Source organism: Cherax quadricarinatus, unplaced genomic scaffold, assembly GCF_038502225.1.
Source record: "Cherax quadricarinatus isolate ZL_2023a unplaced genomic scaffold, ASM3850222v1 Contig1521, whole genome shotgun sequence".
NCBI lineage: Eukaryota > Metazoa > Arthropoda > Malacostraca > Decapoda > Parastacidae > Cherax > Cherax quadricarinatus.
Window position 1 is genome coordinate 16,613 of NW_027196547.1, and position 19,305 is coordinate 35,917.

Here is a 19,305-nt window from a genome sequence, read left to right on the forward strand (position 1 = left end):
CCCTTCGGTCTCTGTGTGCGTCACTTGCTGATATCAAGGCCTCCCCTCACCCCTGAGGGGGCGCTTCTGCCAAATGTGTGGCGGTTTAGGCATGACGCATCAAAACAAGAGCACGCGGGGGGCGGGGAGAGCACGCGGCAACAGCGCCGCGTCTGCACCCAACACGCTCGCAGCGGCCGCATGTGCCTAACATGTTTTGCCGTCAGTTATGATGCCGAGGCACTGGTGAGCGGCGGGGTGTTGCTCCGTGGCACGCCCACACTCCGTGCGCACTTAGTTACCGTCACCCCGTATTACCTTACGAGTGACGCTCATAGTCCACCGTGTCAGTGAGAGTGCAGTGTGCGGGAGGTGGGTGAATGGAAGAGAATTTATTGGTGTTGCGTACCTATAATATACGTATTAGCCCGACTGACTCACTGACCTGGCTTTCCTGGTCACAGAGGTCATTCACCCCGTCACCACCTGTTACCCCGCCTCACTCTCCTTAATCTCACACCAACTTGCCTGTACAATCAAGTGTATAAACCGCTTTATACACAGATCTGTTAACTTTTGTATAAATATACGCTGCGAGTTGGCTTTAACTACCACCCTTGGGATTTAAAGTTGCCTTGAGGTTTAGTGTCTTCATGGATGTCAGTCATGGTAACTGACCATATAGTGGTTAGGCTTCGAACCTTGCTCACTGTGACAGACACAGTGTTGCACTTGTGTAATGGGGAAAGGAATGGTGCTAGTTGTTAATGGTTAGGTCTTCAGTTAGATTCACTATGACTTAGAACATATGCTCGACTTAAGCAGTAGTGGTGGTGTTCAGGGTTAGGACTTAACCTAAACCCACTGTGACGCAAACCATGAGTGCTGGACTTGCGTAATGGTGCAAGTGGGCGTCGATGCTGCTGGTGTTAAAGATAATGGTATTAGTGACAGTACCTGTGGCTAGACTTTAACTCATTGTGACGCAGGTCATGAGTGTTCGACTTAACGTAGGAGTACTAGTGACGTTGTGGTGATAGTGGTAGTGGTGCTAGTTTTCTGTCGGTATAAGTGGAGGTTCCTTCAAGGGAGATTTCTTGAAGGGCTCTTGATCAAAAGAATTGAATCCGACCTCCCTTTCTTGGGATCGAACCTGATTATTTCCCATTTCCCCATGTGCTGTACGATCCCCAGTAGGTTTAAGACATGGAAATAAATGGTATAAAATACCGACACAATGGAAATATAAACACAAATGCAGTATAATGTGATCCTTTATTGACAACGTTTCACCCACACAGTGGGCTTGAAAAAGCCCACTGTGTGGGTGAAACGTTGTCAATAAAGGATCACATTATACTGCATTTGTGTTTATATTTCCAGGTTTAAGACATCACTAGTATGATGGTAATGGCGTGTTAGTGGCTAGGCTTGATTATAATAATAATAATAATTTGAACCCAACCCTGACTTCCAGTATGCGTTTTGCACAATAATTAGAAAGCCCATAGTACATATTATACAAACAGATTGAGTGCAAGAAATAACATAGATGAACTAAGACTTATTTACATGTGCTAGAAGTAAATATTGCAATAACTGAAACCTTCAACCTGAAAATAGCGACATGGCTGCTGAATTCCACATATATATTCCACATTTATAGGCAGCAGAAAAGGTGAGTTGCTATATATGTTAGGGACAGTTGAAGCTGCTGTATCAGAAATAATATAGAAGGGACAGACATGGAATCTGTTTTGTCTGCAGTTTCTCGAAGGGCATGAAAAGTTAATCTTACGTGTGATCTACACGCCCACAAACCTTTATAGTGGCCACGGTAAACTTGGAAACAAAATTGCTCAGTTATCTAGGAATAAAAAAAATTATTTTCATGGGATATTTTTAACTTAAGAGAAATTGATTGGAGCAGTTTAACAGGTAATCCAAGAGCCTAGCGACTTTCTTGAAATAATCCAGGACTGCTTTTTATAAAACGGTTTTGTCAGACTAACTGGTGGAAATAACATGACCATGGTCTTGTCAAATACGGATTCTCTAAAGTTAATGAAGAGCTTGGAGAAAGTGATCACAAATCACTTAGTTTTAATATCTCTTGGAATTACCTTTACGCTTTCACTGTCCAGACCCCTGAAATTAATATTGTTCTAAGTGCCCACTTAAAAAAATCTAAAATGGTAGAGAATCTCTTTAGGTAATGGTTTACCTGGAGTTTACCTGGAGAGAGTTCCTGGGGTCAACGCCCCCGCGGCCCAGTCTGTGACCAGGCCTCCTGGTGGATCAGAGCCTGATCAACCAGGCTGTTGCTGCTGGCTGCACGCAAACCAACGTACGTACCAATGGCACCAAAAGTCAAACAAACCAAGTCCGAAATTTGGTGGAAAACTTAAGGAATTCCTATTACCTGGAGTTTACCTGGAGAGAGTTCCGGGGGTCAACGCCCCCGCGGCCCGGTCTGAGACCAGGCCTCCTGGTGGATCAGAGCCTGATCAACCAGGCTGTTGCTGCTGGCTGCACGCAAACCAACATACGAGCCACAGCCCGGCTGATCCGGAACTGACTTTAGGTGCTTGTCCAGTGCCAGCTTGAAGACTGCCAGGGGTCTGTTGGTAATCCCCCTTATGTGTGCTGGGAGGCAGTTGAACAGTCTCGGGCCCCTGACACTTATTGTATGGTCTCTTAACGTGCTAGTGACACCCCTGCTTTTCATTGGGGGGATGGTGCATCGTCTGCCAAGTCTTTTGCTTTCGTAGTGGGTGATTTTCGTGTGCAAGTTCGGTACTAGTCCCTCTAGGATTTTCCAGGTGTATATAATCATGTATCTCTCCCTCCTGCGTTCCAGGGAATACAGGTTTAGGAACCTCAAGCGCTCCCAATAATTGAGGTGTTTTATCTCCGTTATGCGCGCCGTGAAAGTTCTCTGTACATTTTCTAGGTCGGCAATTTCACCTGCCTTGAAAGGTGCTGTTAGTGTGCAGCAATATTCCAGCCTAGATAGAACAAGTGACCTGAAGAGTGTCATCATGGGCTTGGCCTCCCTAGTTTTGAAGGTTCTCATTATCCATCCTGTCATTTTTCTAGCAGATGCGATTGATACAATGTTATGGTCCTTGAAGGTGAGATCCTCCGACATGATCACTCCCAGGTCTTTGACGTTGGTGTTTCGCTCTATTTTGTGGCCAGAATTTGTTTTGTACTCTGATGAAGATTTAATTTCCTCATGTTTACCATATCTGAGTAATTGAAATTTCTCATCGTTGAACTTCATATTGTTTTCTGCAGCCCACTGAAAGATTTGGTTGATGTCTGCCTGGAGCTTTGCAGTGTCTGCAATGGAAGACACTGTCATGCAGATTCGGGTGTCATCTGCAAAGGAAGACACGGTGCTGTGGCTGACATCCTTGTCTATGTCGGATATAAGGATGAGGAACAAGATGGGAGCGAGTACTGTGCCTTGTGGAACAGAGCTTTTCACCGTAGCTGCCTCGGACTTTACTCTGTTGACGACTACTCTCTGTGTTCTGTTAGTGAGGAAATTATAGATCCATCGACCGACTTTTCCTGTTATTCCTTTAGCACGCATTTTGTGCGCTATTACGCCATGGTCACACTTGTCGAAGGCTTTTGCAAAATCTGTATATATTACATCTGCATTCTTTTTGTCTTCTAGTGCATTTAGGACCTTGTCGTAGTGGTCCAATAGTTGAGACAGACAGGAGCGACCTGTTCTAAACCCATGTTGCCCTGGGTTGTGTAACTGATGGGTTTCTAGATGCGTGGTGATCTTGCTTCTTAGGACCCTTTCAAAGATTTTTATGATATGGGATGTTAGTGCTATTGGTCTGTAGTTCTTTGCTGTTGCTTTAATTGCAAATGAAATATACATCAGGAATGCTGGTAAATATATAAATTTGTGGACTATATTAAATTAATAAAGAATTATATACACATTTATATAACAGGAGGAGAATATCTTAAAATCACTCACCAATTTGACTGGAGATTGATGCGTCATGTACAGGACCCCCCCTTTTGCCTACATTTATGAAAAATTTACTGGCCAGAATTTAAACATAAATTAGACAGCTTATCTGAGGTTGCTGGAGTTGTCCTGTCCTGTCGCCTGATACTCAAATTATGCAGGAATGCACATCCAACAATTTCGCCTCCTATTTGAGAGGTGTCAGCCCAAATTTAACCTCTAGAGCACGAAAAATTCTTCTCATTACTAATGTCTGTTACTCTCAATTCAAACAAACAATGGCGACTGTCCTTCTGCGCAGGTGCAGGTGTATTATTAAATACACTATGGCCATCTATTTACATATAACTACTGTATTTCTGGAAAATATATACAGTATTTTCCACAAAACCAGTCAAAATCATCTCTCTTTCAGTACTATGTCTTCCATTATATCAAAGGATACCAAGAAACAGCCAATAAAAATATTAACGCCCCCCCCCCCAAAAAAAAAAAAAAAAAGTTAAACCATGCACACGGTCAGTTTTTTTTTTCCATTATGCACCGCGTGGGACAGGATTTTCTTTAATGTGCACACTTGCTGCACAGACCCATTATCTCATATCCAGGCCAAAATTTACTGCTCACTGCTTATCTGACTGAGCTGATCACATGACTTAGAACTACATCAGGGGCCCTGGCCTCAATGACATAGCTTTACATGACACAGTGAGAAGGGTTAATGACGATAGCCAAGTTAAGGTCCCCAATACTCATGTTGCAGATTGTAGAGACAAGGGATTTCATGAAATGTACACCAGGGTAACTTGATGAGGGAATATTGTGAGGGAGATGGGATAGGTGATGGTTACTAATATGACAACTTATGAAGCATTGTGCAAGCTGGCCAGGCTGCATATATTCCTAATAGAGAATTTAGATCAAATCTGAATAACCTTAAATTGGTAAACAGTAGGCTCAAACATCTCTTGGGAAGAAATAAGAGGCATTTACAGGCGAATCAAGAGGCAAGAGGTCACCTTATTATATGAACAATATATTAACCCTTAAACCGTCCAAAAGTAGATCTGCATCCGTGTGCGGGGGGGGGGGGGCTCTGAACGTAGAGCTACGTTTTTTTTTACATGCTTTCAAATGGAAAAAATCAAGGTCGGAGCGTTACGCACGTGAACGTTTAAGGGTTAAGAGAAGTCAGAAGTAGTAGTCATAGAAAAGGAATAAAGTAAACTAAAAGAGGATATGAAGTTAAGGTTGCATTCCCGAGGCAGCTATCCGTTGATGTTGCTTCTAACACTGTCTTGAACTAATTTTTTTATCTAAAGATTTCCCTTCCCACCTTCCCTCCCCTTAAAGAAAGCAATTAAGGTTATGGAATATTTTTTATCAGTTATAATTTTGCATTCATATTAACCTAGTAACTGAACCTTGCTAAATTTTGCGTAATATAAAATCACTTAGGTAATTTACGTAACACCTCTGGGAATTTGTGCATCTTTTAAATGAAGTTTTATCCACGGAGTGAATGCTCAGGTGAGCATGTTTATCTAAGACTTAGGCATGCCACTGTGAAGAGTTTTTTTTTTTTTATTGCAACATTTGCAATTTCCTACAAAGGCAGGGTGGCCAGAAAAAGAAACTTTCAATGTCATCATTCACTCTGTCACTGTCTTTCCAGAGGCGTGCTCACACTACAGTTATCAAAATGCAGCATTAACACCCCTCCTTCAGAGTGCAGTCACTATACTTCCCATCTCTGGGACTCGAGATATCACCTAAACCAGATGGTGGGACACAGTTGCAAATAATCTCTTGAATAGCTTTTTAATGCAAGACTGTGTAGGACTTTACTTGTGTTAGAAAAAGTGTCATTGAGTGTAGTTTTATATAAGGTTTTCAACTTTATAGTATAGGAATGAAGAGACACCTAGACATGTCTGGCCCAGGGCTGGGCTGCAGGAGCAGGAAAACTCTGGAAACCCATCAGTATAGAAAAGGTGTCAGAGCAGTTCCAAAAATAGCCCTCATGGGGGGGGATACACTACCCAGTTTAAATTTGAATTTTTTAAACAAACATACAAGTGTTGGTGCCTAATTGAAATGAAGCTTTAAAGTAAACTGAATGCAATTATACTTATCGAGTTTTGGTTAATTATGTATATTCCAAGTGAATGTGCTATAATATGAAGCAGTGAGACAGTAAAACTTGTGTTTTGGCTCAGAAGGCATGTCCATTAATGTGAAGTTTGTGAGAGTGTATCAGTACTTCAAGGTCAGAGAAAATGAACACTTACTGTTATGAGCCATTTAAATTCTTTATCATATACTTTTTCATTTTTCTGTTAGCATTAAATATGTTAAAATAGAAAAAGGTAATTTTTGAAGCTTACGCATTAACTAAGTACTGTATTGTCTGTATTTCTTGTGGCTGAACTCGATCAGGAAACATTCAAACCCACATGAGTATAACTGGTAGTGCAAGAATGAGTTATTTGTAATACTAGCCTCCCATGGACATCAACCATTTCATTGTGTTGAGAGAGGGGACAGAGGAGCTTCAACATCATTTATTTCAGTGGTCTCTGTTAGAGAGCTTTGTGTTCATTAATTCAGTGATCTCTGTTGGCTAGGTTTTCTCATACTGAAGATGGCCATTGCTAAGAAGACAGACAAAAACTGCTTCTATGTGATTACTGTGATTGGAAACCTGTAGCTCCCCGTCTGCCCTAAAACGAGAGTGGGGCCTGCCCCTGGAGCTGCAGCTCTTTGGTGGGCAACACACCTTTATGGTGAGAGAATACAGGTGAAATAGGAGATTGTGTTGACCCTCCTCCCCCTTGAATCCATCGGCTGGTCTTTATTGCCGAGGCTTTAGACGTCACGCATCCTTTCACTTGTGTGGCTGCTGCAAGATCTTTTTAATACTTAACTCCATCACTCTCTGGAGTTTAGAGCCTACCCTTGTTGGGTTCTGTGGTGGGCTGGAGAGATGAAATTTGACTTAATATATTTTGATACTGTACTTTCCAGGGACCACCTTTAGAACATTAATGGCATTGTTGTATTTTCCTTCCAGGGCTCAGCCAGTCATCAATAAACTAGTGGAAGAAACTCTATGGTCACAGAACCAGAACTCATTGTTGATCATGATGCATCCTCTGCCACACCACATTGATGACTTGCATCTGTTGGCACTCCAGCAGTGTTTTCAAAATGCTTATGTGGCCAATTAAACTAATAGGAGTAATGTTCTGGTGAAAAAAAAAAGGGAAGCCATGGGCATAATAAGAAAAATGTCAAAATCTGTGGTTTATGACTATTAAACCTGTTACCAGCAGATATCAAATATTGCTGGAACAAATGTTGTAGTCTTCATTTAGAAACTGGATCACTACCTCTGCCATGCACCAGACCTGGCTGTGTGGGATAACAGGCTACTAATAGAAACATCCTAGTTGAGCAAGCAGCTAACATGGCTGCCAGGCCTCTGGTTAGGCTGTAAGTGTAGAAAAATCCTTGAAACTGGTCATAGGTATGTCGTAGTCCTCTGCCTTTGAGAGGAAAGTTTACAAGCTCTTGAAAAAAAAGCTAATCTGTGTGCTGCATGCATCAACAGCCTGATTGATCAAGCTGTCAATCAGGAGACCTGGTCTGGGCTGCAGGGATGATGATCCCAAAACTGTTTTCAGGTAACTTTGAGATATCCTCATCCACAGAGGTCCTTCTTTTGGTCCATGCTACTATTGCAGTCTGCCTTTGACTTTGAAACTTAGACATTCTTTAAACTCGTGCTGTGTTGGTATGCATTCTTATTTAGTTATGTTGGAATGACACTTTAGCTCTTGGGCTCATTCTCAAACATTAATCTTGTGAGCCAGGACACCCTTTCCCCAGCACACCCACAAAAATTTTGCTGTACAGTATTTACACTTGGTCATGTACAGAGCTCTTCTTCAATGCTTCACTTCTCACACTTAGTTCCTTTCTCTGAATATATTGATTAGGGTACCTGGTAATTATTGGGGGGAAATATTAGTGCTGTCCTTTGACATTAAGAATTCAGTAATTTTTCTGATTGATGCCAGTTATATATTTGAACAATGTGTGACAGTACATGTTTATTTTTGTTCCATAGTTGTTCATATGAATGTTGTTAGTTTTGTACTATAATTTTTGCCTTACAAATAATTAATGTGTATACATGTACTTGAAAATAACCTTTACATTTCCAAAAGCCTTGAAATGCCTCATGACTAATAGATCTTTGTAATCTTGCAAATTCTTTTCGTAATTTTCTTCATGTGCAGTGTACACATGTACTACTTACCATACAGTATACCTGTACAGTATAAATTTGTTGGTAATTATGGCATAATGTTCAAGTCATGATAAAATATCCACACTACTTTTTAACCATGGAATTGTTTACTTCAGATTGGGCATGTGTGTGGAGGAGCTAGCCAGGGCTGGTACGGACGAAGGGAGCTGTTTGTGGCCTTGAAGCTCGTGGCGGCTGCTCAGCGAGGTCTACCAGTCAGGACTGAATCTCTCTTTTTGGGTGTGGATCTGCCACTGCCTAGGTTACACACTAATAACAACACACATTATGGTAAGTGTTATCATCAGTGTATTTGCTTGCAGTCCCTTATCATTCTGAATTCTGTTTTTTGCTGTGCATGAAAAATTGCAGTACATAATGTATGTGCAATTTTTAATTCTTGCATTAGACATGTACAGTATGGCCCCACTTCATGGCGTTCCACTAATACGGACATTTCAAATTATGACCAAAACTCTCTATACGGCTCTCCCCACCTAACTTTCTAATATGGCCACCGCGCCCCACCCGGTTTGTTTACATTTTCTGTGAGCACAGTTTCTCTCCAATTTGTCTGGAAACTTTACAAAATTTCGAGCATATTAAAGTTATTTTATGTTTTATATTTTTTTTTTTCAATATCCCTCCAAACCGCCAATATCCTAAACTCCTCATATAGAGTGCAGGCATTGTACTTCACATTTCCAGGAGACAAGTCCGGTTATATAAAAATAACTGGTTTCCCTGAATCCCTTCACTAAATATTACCCTGCTCACACTCCAACAGATCGTCAGGTCCCAAAAACCATTCGTCTCCATTCACTCCTATCTAACACGCCCACAAAACCTCCGTTACCCCTTCCCTCCAACCTTTTCTAGGACGACCCCTACCCCGCCTTCCTTCCCTTACAGATTTATATGCTCTCCAAGTCAGTCTACTTTGATCCATTCTCTCTAAATGACCAAACCACCTCAACAACCCCTCTTCAGCCCTCTGACTAATACTTTTATTAACTCCACACCTTCTCCTAATTTCCACACTCCGAATTTTCTGCATAATATTTACACCACACATTGCCCTTAGACAGGACATCTCCACTGCCTCCAACCGCCTCCTCGCTGCAGCATTCACAACCCAAGCTTCACACCCATATAAGAGTGTTGGTACTACTATACTTTCATACATTCCCTTCTTTGCCTCCATAGATAACATTTTTTGTCTCCACATATACCTCAATGCACCACTCACCTTTTTTCCTTCATCAATTCTGTGATTAACCTCATCCTTCATAAATCCATCCGCTGACACGTCAACTTCCAAATGTCTGAAAACATTCACTTCTTCCATACTCTCCCTCCCCAATTTGATATCCAATTTTTCTTTATCTAAATCATTTGATACCCTCATCACCTTACTCTTTTCTATGTTCACTTTCAACTTTCTACCTTTACACACACTCCCAAATTCATCCACTAACCTTTGCAATTTTTCTTTAGAATCTCCAGTAAGCACAGCATCAGCAAAAAGTAGCTCGCTTCCCATTCTGTATTTGATTCCCCATAATTTAATCCCACCCCTCTCCCGAACACCCTAGCATTTACTTCTTTTACTACCCCATCTATAAATATATTAACCCTTTGACTGTTTCAGGCCCCTTTCTGAAACTGTCATTCTATGTCGCTAAATTTTTGACTGTTTCAGGCCCCTTTCTGAAAAAAAAAAAAACAAAAAAAATTATTTTTTCTTATGAAATGATAGAGAATCTTTTCCCGATGGTAATGACACCAAAAGTTCGAAATTTGGTCGAAAACTCATGGAATTACGCTCCCGCGAAGTTAGCGGTCTCGGCGACATATGCGTATCGGCGATTTCGCCGACTTTGAGCCCTATTTTCAGCCAATTCCGTTGTTCCAGTTGACCAAACTCATAGCTATTTCTTTAGAACTCCATTTTATCTATCAGCTGAGTACAAGAAACCTCCCATTTACCAATTTGGACTACCCAATATTGTGGTCAGAAATTGGCAATTTGGCCAATTTCACGCAAACTAAAAAAGATGCCAATTTCAAAATAGGGTCCAGAATAAACAAGGTAGACATTCTTGGCACTAAAATAACATATCCTCTGTTCATTAGTCACATCTCTAGGCCCCTCTTATATTATTATTGCTTTCTATTTTGATTTTTTATTCATACAAAAAAATACAAAATTTACTGTTATGCAGACTACTGCATTATTGTAAAAATGGTATAAATAATATCAGTGCACTAGTGAAAGAATATTAGACTCCCCAGTTGACGTGTATTGGACGTGTGGTGTGATTTGCTTACACCTGAACATTGGTGAAAAATCGAACATTTCCGCTACTTTGAGCTCAGTTTCAAGGGCGTTTTCATCGTCAAAGTAATGAAAATCATCTCTATTTCTGTAATATGTTTTCCATTTCATCACCTAAGACCATGAAAACGAGAATACAACGATAAATACTATATGAAAATACACCTCAAAGTCAGCATTTTAATCCAAAAAAACGATTAGTTTTTTTTTTCTCATTACGCACTGTGTGCTGCAGGATTTTTTTTATGTGGTGCACACTGACCGATTCTCTCACATGTGGGCCTACCAGCTTTCTCCCGCTTGATTTGAAGCCGCTAGATTTTTTTTTTTTTTTTTTTTTCAACAAGTCGGCCGTCTCCCACCGAGGCAGGGTGACCCAAAAAAGAAAGAAAATCCCCAAAAAGAAAATACTTTCATCATCATTCAACACTTTCACCACACTCGCACATTATCACTGTTTTTGCAGAGGTGCTCAGAATACAACAGTTTAGAAGCATACACATATAAAGATACACAACATATCCCTCCAAACTGCCAATATCCCAAACCCCTCCTTTAAAGTGCAGGCATTGTACTTCCCATTTCCAGGACTCAAGTCCGACTATATGAAAATAACCGGTTTCCCTGAATCCCTTCACTAAATATTACCCTGCTCACACTCCAACAGATCGTCAGGTCCCAAGTACCATTCGTCTCCATTCACTCCTATCTAACACGCTCACGCACGCTTGCTGGAAGTCCAAGCCCCTTGCCCACAAAACCTCCTTTACCCCCTCTCTCCAACCCTTTCGAGGACGACCCCTACCCCGCCTTCCTTCCCCTATAGATTTATATGCTTTCCATGTCATTCTACTTTGATCCATTCTCTCTAAATGACCAAACCACCTCAACAACCCCTCTTCTGCCCTCTGACTAATACTTTTATTAACTCCACACCTTTTCCTAATTTCCACACTCCGAATTTTCTGCATAATATTTACACCACACATTGCCCTTAAACAGGACATCTCCACTGCCTCCAACCGTCTCCTCGCTGCTGCATTTACCACCCAAGCTTCACACCCATATAAGAGTGTTGGTACTACTATACTTTCATACATTCCCTTCTTTGCCTCCATAGATAACGTTTTTTGACTCCACATATACCTCAACGCACCACTCACCTTTTTTCCCTCATCAATTCTATGATTAACCTCATCCTTCATAAATCCATCCGCCGACACGTCAACTCCCAAGTATCTGAAAACATTCACTTCTTCCATACTCCTCCTCCCCAATTTGATATCCAATTTTTCTTTATCTAAATCATTTGATACCCTCATCACCTTACTCTTTTCTATGTTCACTTTCAACTTTCTACCTTTACACACATTCCCAAACTCATCCACTAACCTTTGCAATTTTTCTTTAGAATCTCCCATAAGCACAGTATCATCAGCAAAAAGTAACTGTGTCAATTCCCATTTTGAATTTGATTCCCCAAAATTTAATCCCACCCCTCTCCCGAACACCCTAGCATTTACTTCCTTTACAACCCCATCTATAAATATATTAAACAACCATGGTGACATTACACATCCCTGTCTAAGACCTACTTTTACCAGGAAGTAGTCTCCCTCTCTTCTACACACCCTAACCTGAGCCTCACTATCCTCATAAAAACTCTTTACAGCATTTAATAACTTACCACCTATTCCATATACTTGCAACATCTGCCACATTGCTCCTCTATCCACTCTATCATATGCCTTTTCTAAATCCATAAATAAAAAACTCATGTTTCAGCGACCGTCCGGTACCCATCCGCCCGTCACCGCGCACACAAAGCCAGTCTGCCATGCCATTCACACTCGGTGTGCCATTGTTTACCAACACGGGACCATCACCCCACGGGTTCATACGTAATAATCCATTGTTTTTTGTGATTACAACTGCTAAATAAGTCACCATGAGCCCAAGGAAAGCTAGTGCAAGCCCATTGGTAAAGAAAGTGAGGAGCACGATCGAATTCAAGAAGGAAATCATTGAAAAATATGAGAGTGGAGTGCGTGTTACAGAGCTTGCCTGGATGTATGGCAAGCCCCATTCAACCATCGCTTAGATCGTGGCGAAAGGAAAGGAAGTAAAGTGTGCTGTTGTTGCAAAAGGGGTGGATATGCTGACAAAAAGGAGATCACAGATCCTCGAAGAAGTGGAGAGGTTATTGTTGGTGTGGATTACCGAAAAACAGTTAGCAGGAGATAGTGTTAGGCAGTCGATAACATGTGAAAAGGCAAGGCAGTTGCATGACGAACTCGTAAAGAACATGCCTGCAACAAGTGGTGATGCTTGTGATTTAAAGCCCTGCAAAGGTTGGTTTGAGAGATTTAAGAAGCGTAGTGGCATTCACAGTGTGATAAGGCATGGTGAGGCTGACAGTTCTGACAAAAAAGCAGCTGAGAAGTTTGTACAAGAGTTTAAGGAGTGTGTATACACTAGAGAATTCAAACCCCAGCAAGTGTTTAATTGTGACAAAACAGGCCTCTCCTGGAAGAAAATGCCAAAGAGGACCTACATCACGCAGGAGGAAGCGGCACTCCCAGGACACAAGCTTATGAAAGACAGGCTTACTCTCATGTTTTGTAGTAATGCTAGTGGGGATTTTAAAGTGAAGCCTTTACTGGTGTATCACTCTGAAAATCCCAGAGTGTTCAAGAAATAGTGTCGCCAAGAGTAATTTGTGTGATGTGGAAGGCTAACAGTAAGGCATGGGTCACAAGGGGAATTTTCCTAGACTGGTTTAATGAAGTGTTTGGCCCCAGTGTGAAGAAATACCTCCTGGAAAATAAATTGCCACTCAAGTGCCTCCTGGTAATGGACAATGCTCCTGCTCATCCTCCAGACTTGGAAGAGCAAATAGTGGAGGAGTTTAGTTTCATCACGGTGAAGTTCTTGCCTCCTAATACCACTCCTCTCCTCCAGCCCATGGACCAGCAGGTCATTTCAAACTTCAAAAAAACTACACCAAAGCAGTGTTTCAGAAGTGCTTTGAAGTGACCTCAGACACTGAATTGACCCTAAGAGAGTTCTGGGAAGATCACTTTAATATCCTCCATTGCATAAACCTTATAGGTAAGTCTTGGGAGGGAGTGACTTCCAGGACTTCGAACTCTGCTTGGAGAAATTTGTGGCCAGATTGTGTACAAGAGAGGGATTTTGAAGGGTTTGTGGCTGACCCTAAAGAACCTATGCCAGTTGTGGAAACTGTTGTGACATTTGGGATGTCCCTGGGGTTGGAGTTGAGTGGTGAGGATGTGGAAGAGTTGGTGGAGGACCACAGGGAAGAGCTGCAAGAGCTTCATCTGCAACAGTAACAGATCACAGCTCAGGAAACTGCTGCAGAGAAGGAGGAAGAGAGATGGAGAAAGGTGCCTCCTTCAAAGATTAAGGACATTTGTGGAAAGTGGACTGAAGTGCAAACATTTATGGATGAACTTCATCCTAACAAAGCTGTTGCAGGCCGTATTGGCAACATGTACAATGACAGTGTTGTGTCCCACTTCAGGGATATCTTAAAGAAATGCCAGAAACAGACCTCTCTGGACAGATATTTTGTGCGACAGAGGTCCAGTGACTCTCAAGCTCGTCCCAGTGGCATTAAAAGAAGAAGTAACCCCAGATATGGACTTCATACCTGAAGTCCTAATGGAAGGAGATTCTCCTTCCAAAAAATAGTGTACGCCTTCCTCCTAACCCCTCCTCCCGTCTTCCATCCATGCAGAATTCTTCGTTAAAGGTAATTGTAATATTATTATTTTTTTAAATGCATGTACTTGATTTCTGATTGTTTTCGTTATGTAAATCTTTATTTAATTTGAAAAAAAATATTTTATATTAATATTTTTGGGTGTCTGGAACAAATTAATTTTATTTCCATTATTTCTTATGGGAAAATGGTTTCGAGTTTCGTGAATTTCGACCTTCGGCAGGCTCTTTGGAACGGATTAATCATGAAACTCGGGGGTCCACTGTATATCTTCCATTCTATCAGATGAGACAAAAAAAAAAACGAGAATACAACCATAAAAACCATACGAAAATACCACTAAGGGGTGGCTAATTGCTGAGAAGTGAACTCCATTATTTATTCTTAGATTTCTTTCATTTTTGTTGTACGTTAAGAAGCGTCTTTCCATCATACATTGCCCAAGTTTCAATAAGATAGTCCAACAAACGAGATACAATTCCCTGTATCAAGAGCAAGAGCCCCTCACCAGTGTCAAGGAACCTGCCTTGAGGTCTGCTCGTTTATGGAAATTTTGCTCGCGTATGGAAACAAAAAATCGACCCATCGACTGCTTGTATTTGGAAAAACTCGCACGTGGATGCGCTTGTAAGTAAAGGTTCCACTGTACTCTGTGTGTATTTTGCTTTTTATTGTTTTTCATACCTAGTTCTATTACTAACTTAATATATGTTAGTGTAAACTTATCTGGCATTTATATGCATTTATAAGTGAAAAAAATGGCGTTCTGCTTTCCAGCGGTAGCCTGGAACCTAATCTGCCGTATAAGTGGGACCCTACTGTATAACTTATGGCTATCTCCCCTAGGTCTATATTATTAGCATAGTTATTCCACAAGTCTCATCAAGGGGGGCTTTTTGATTCTAGTGAGTAGCTCTTGATCTTAGGAATTGGATTTGTCCTCCCCTTCCTCTTTGTTTCCCATTCCCCAATCATTGTTAGACTTTTACGGTTTTAGTACTTGCCCTGAATGTAATACAGGTCGGCAGTCAGTTATCCAGTTCCATCAGGAATCCGGCACTAATTTCAGCTAGCATAATTTCATATTTCATCATTATACTGACTCAGAAATTGTGAAGATGGTTGTAAATCCTCAGCAGCAAGCCATTGGAGGAGAGAGCAATGATGAAAATGAGGAAGATGTAGCAGAAAGAGTCTTTGTTGATAGGTTAATTAAGTGTATTTTAACCTAACCACTCTATAATCCAGCAAACTCACTAATCCGGCACACTACAGGTCCCAGTGATGCCAGATTAGTGATGGCTGATCTGTAATAGTTTTCTGCAACTGATCCACAATTTGGGGAGGATAATTTAGACCTGTTTTGGTGTGCTATAGACCATTATCAAGTTGTGAGCAAGATAGAAAAGGTGAGAAAGCCAAACGGCAGGTCAGGTGAAGAGGTGGAAATACTGGTTACAGAGTATCCTTTTACTGCAACATTTCACGCAAAGTTGTTTTAAATTTCATTAGTTGTATTACTTGCTGCTACTTGAAATTTATTCCATTCATCTACCACACCATTAATAAAAATTCTCAGTATCCCTTCTGTTTAATTTTTTTCTTTGTGTGTGTGGCATCTTACTATACCAGTTAAGATACTAAAAACTTCTTTATTTTTAAATATTTTATGAACTTGCATGCTATTATATTTCCTCTTTTCCACTTACACTAGTCTGCAAATTTAAAAGAAAGACAAACATTTTGCGTCAGAGAAAAAATATATTTTGCTTTTATGGTTTTTCAGGGGCTGAAAATGAATACAGGTCCACCATCACAAATCCGGCATCATTGGGACCTATAGTGTGCCGGATTACTAAGTTTGCCGGATTACAGAGTGGTTAGGTTAGAATACACTTAATAAAATTAAGTAACTTGACTTACACAAGAAAGTTCATAGAACATTGGCAAAAATCGAACATTTCCGCTCCTTTACTGTTTCTGTAATATATCTTCCATTCTATCAAGTGAGACCAAAAAAAAAACGAGAATAAAACCATAAAACCCATATGAAAATGTACCGCAAAGAGGCGGCTAATGGCTGAGAAGTGAACTCCTTTATTTATCGTCTTTTTTTTTTTTAATAATTTTTGGTGTATGCTAGGAAGCATCTTTCCATCATACATTGCCCAATAAAGTGGTCAGAAATTGTCAATTTGGACAATTTCACACAAATTTCAGCAGATGCCAATTTCAAAATAGGGTCCAGAATAAACAATGCACACATTCCTGGCACTAAAATAGCATTTTCTCTGTTCATTAGTCATGGCTTCAGGCTCCTGTTACATTACTCTTGCTTACCATTTTGAATTTTTATTCACACAAAAAATAGAAGATTTACTGTTATGCAGACTACTGCATTATTGTAATTGTATAAACAGTGTCAACCCACTCTTGACTATGTATTGGAATGTGGTTTATCAGGCACACATGTATTAGACAGTGACATCATTTGTTTACTCTTGAACATCGCTAAAGAATCGAACATTTCTGCTACTTTGAGCTCAATTTCAAGGTACTTTTCGACGTGAAAGCAATCAAAATCATATCTATTTCTGTAATATATCTTCCATTCTATCAAATGAGACCCAAAAAAACGAGAATGCAATCATAACCCCCGGAACTCTCTCCAGGTAAACTCCAGGTAAATAAAAACCATACAAAAATATACCGCTAAGGGGCGGCTAGTGGCTGAGAAGTGAACTCTGTTATTTATGGTCTGATTTCTTTCATTTTTGTTGTACGTTAAGAAGCATCTTTCCATCACACATTGCCCAAATTTCAGTAAGATAGCTCAACAAACAACTGAGAGAGAGAAAAAAAAAATATTTACTACAAGTATATGTACATGTACAGTGGACCCTTGGTTAATGGCATTAATCCATTCCAGAGAGCTTGCCTTTAACCCTTTCAGGGTTGGTGCTGTAATAGTACACGTAAATTCTAGCGCCTTCAAATCTAGTGAGAGAAAGCTGGTAGCCTACATGTGAAAGAATGGGCCTCTGTGGTCATTGTGCACAGTATAAAAAAAATCCTGCAGCACACAGTGCATAATGAGAAAAAAAAATCTGACTTGTGTTTTTGGTTTAAAACAGCGATGTTTGCAGTGTATTTTCGTATGGTATTTATGGTTGTATTCTAGTTTTCCTGGTCTCATTTTATAGAATGGAAGACATATTACAGAAATTGAGATGATTTTGATTGGTTTCACAATGATAAGTACCTTGAAATTGAGCTCAAAGTAGCAGAAATGTTCGATTTTTGCCAAACTTCAAAAGTAAACAAATCATGCCATGCATCCAATACACGTCAACTGGTGAGTCTGATCTTTCACAAGTGTGCTGATATTATTTATACCATTTCTACACTAATGCAGTAGTCTGCATAACAGTAAATCTTCTACTTTTTTTTTTTTGTAAGAATAAAAATTTAAGATTATATTTTATTAACACACTGGCCGATTCCCACCAAGGCAGGGTGGCCCGAAAAAGAAAAACTTTCACCATCATTCACTCCATCACTGTCTTGCCAGAAGGGTGCTTTACACTACAGTTTTTAAACTGCAACATTAACACCCCTCCTTCAGAGTGCAGGCACTGTACTTCCCATCTCCAGGACTCAAGTCCGGCCTGCCGGTTTCCCTGAATCCCTTCATAAATGTTACTTTGCTCACACTCCAACAGCACGTCAAGTATTAAAAACCATTTGTCTCCATTCACTCCTATCAAACACGCTCACGCATGCCCGCTGGAAGTCCAAGCCCCTCGCACACAAAACCTCCTTTACCCCCTCCCTCCAACCTTTCCTAGGCCGACCCCTACCCCGCCTTCCTTCCACTACAGACTGATACACTCTTGAAGTCATTCTGTTTCGCTCCATTCTCTCTACATGTCCGAACCACCTCAACAACCCTTCCTCAGCCCTCTGGACAACAGTTTTGGCAATCCCGCACCTCCTCCTAACTTCCAAACTACGAATTCTCTGCATTATATTCACACCACACATTGCCCTCAGACATGACATCTCCACTGCCTCCAGCCTTCTCCTCGCTGCAACATTCATCACCCATGCTTCACACCCATATAAGAGCGTTGGTAAAACTATACTCTCATACATTCCCCTCTTTGCCTCCAAGGACAAAGTTCTTTGTCTCCACAGACTCCTAAGTGCACCGCTCACCCTTTTCCCCTCATCAATTCTATGATTCACCTCATCTTTCATAGACCCATCTGCTGACACGTCCACTCCCAAATATCTGAATACATTCACCTCCTCCATACTCTCTCCCTCCAATCTGATATCCAATCTTTCATCACCTAATCTTTTTTTAACATCATAACGTTACTCTTTCCTACCAGTATTGAACCAGACATACAGAGCAAAAAGGAGACCTTTGTTAGTACTGTTACCTATAGTATGATGCTTTAGGGCTGAGGAGGGGTTGTTGAGGTGGTTTGGACATGTAAGGAGAATGGAACAAAATAGAATGAATTTGAGAGTGTATAAATCTGTAGTGGAGGGAAGGCGGGATAGGGGTCAGCCAAGGAAGGGTTGGAGGGAGGGGGTAAAGGAGGTTGTGTGTGTGAAGGGCTTGGACTTCCAGCAAGTGTGCGTGAGTGCATTTGATAGGAGTGAATGGAGACAGTTTTTAATATTTGACGTGCTGTTGGAGTGTGAGCAAAGTAACATTTATGAAGGGATTCAGGGAAACCGGCAGGCCAGACTTGAGTCCTGGAGATGGGAAGTAGTGTCTGCACTCTGAAGGAGGGGTGTTAATGTTGCAGTTTTATAAACTGTAGTGTATAACACCCCTCTGGCAAGACAGTGATGGAGTGAATGATGGTGAAAGTTTTTCTTTTTCGGGCCACTTTGCCTTGGTGGGAACTGGC

General features: G+C 40.9%; 1 protein-coding gene across 1 annotated transcript in view; it reads left to right on the forward strand.

Annotated features, from left to right (window-relative positions):
• The first annotated feature begins 877 nt into the window (after positions 1-877).
• Positions 878-19,305, forward strand: part of Reps (RALBP1 associated Eps domain containing) — a 65,582-nt gene continuing 47,154 nt past the window's right edge. The window contains exons 1-4 of the mRNA XM_070081034.1: positions 878-920; positions 1,363-1,378; positions 6,690-6,765; positions 8,411-8,585. Coding sequence (XP_069937135.1) covers positions 878-920; positions 1,363-1,378; positions 6,690-6,765; positions 8,411-8,585 — 310 coding nt within the window. The remainder of the gene's footprint in view (positions 921-1,362; positions 1,379-6,689; positions 6,766-8,410; positions 8,586-19,305) is intronic.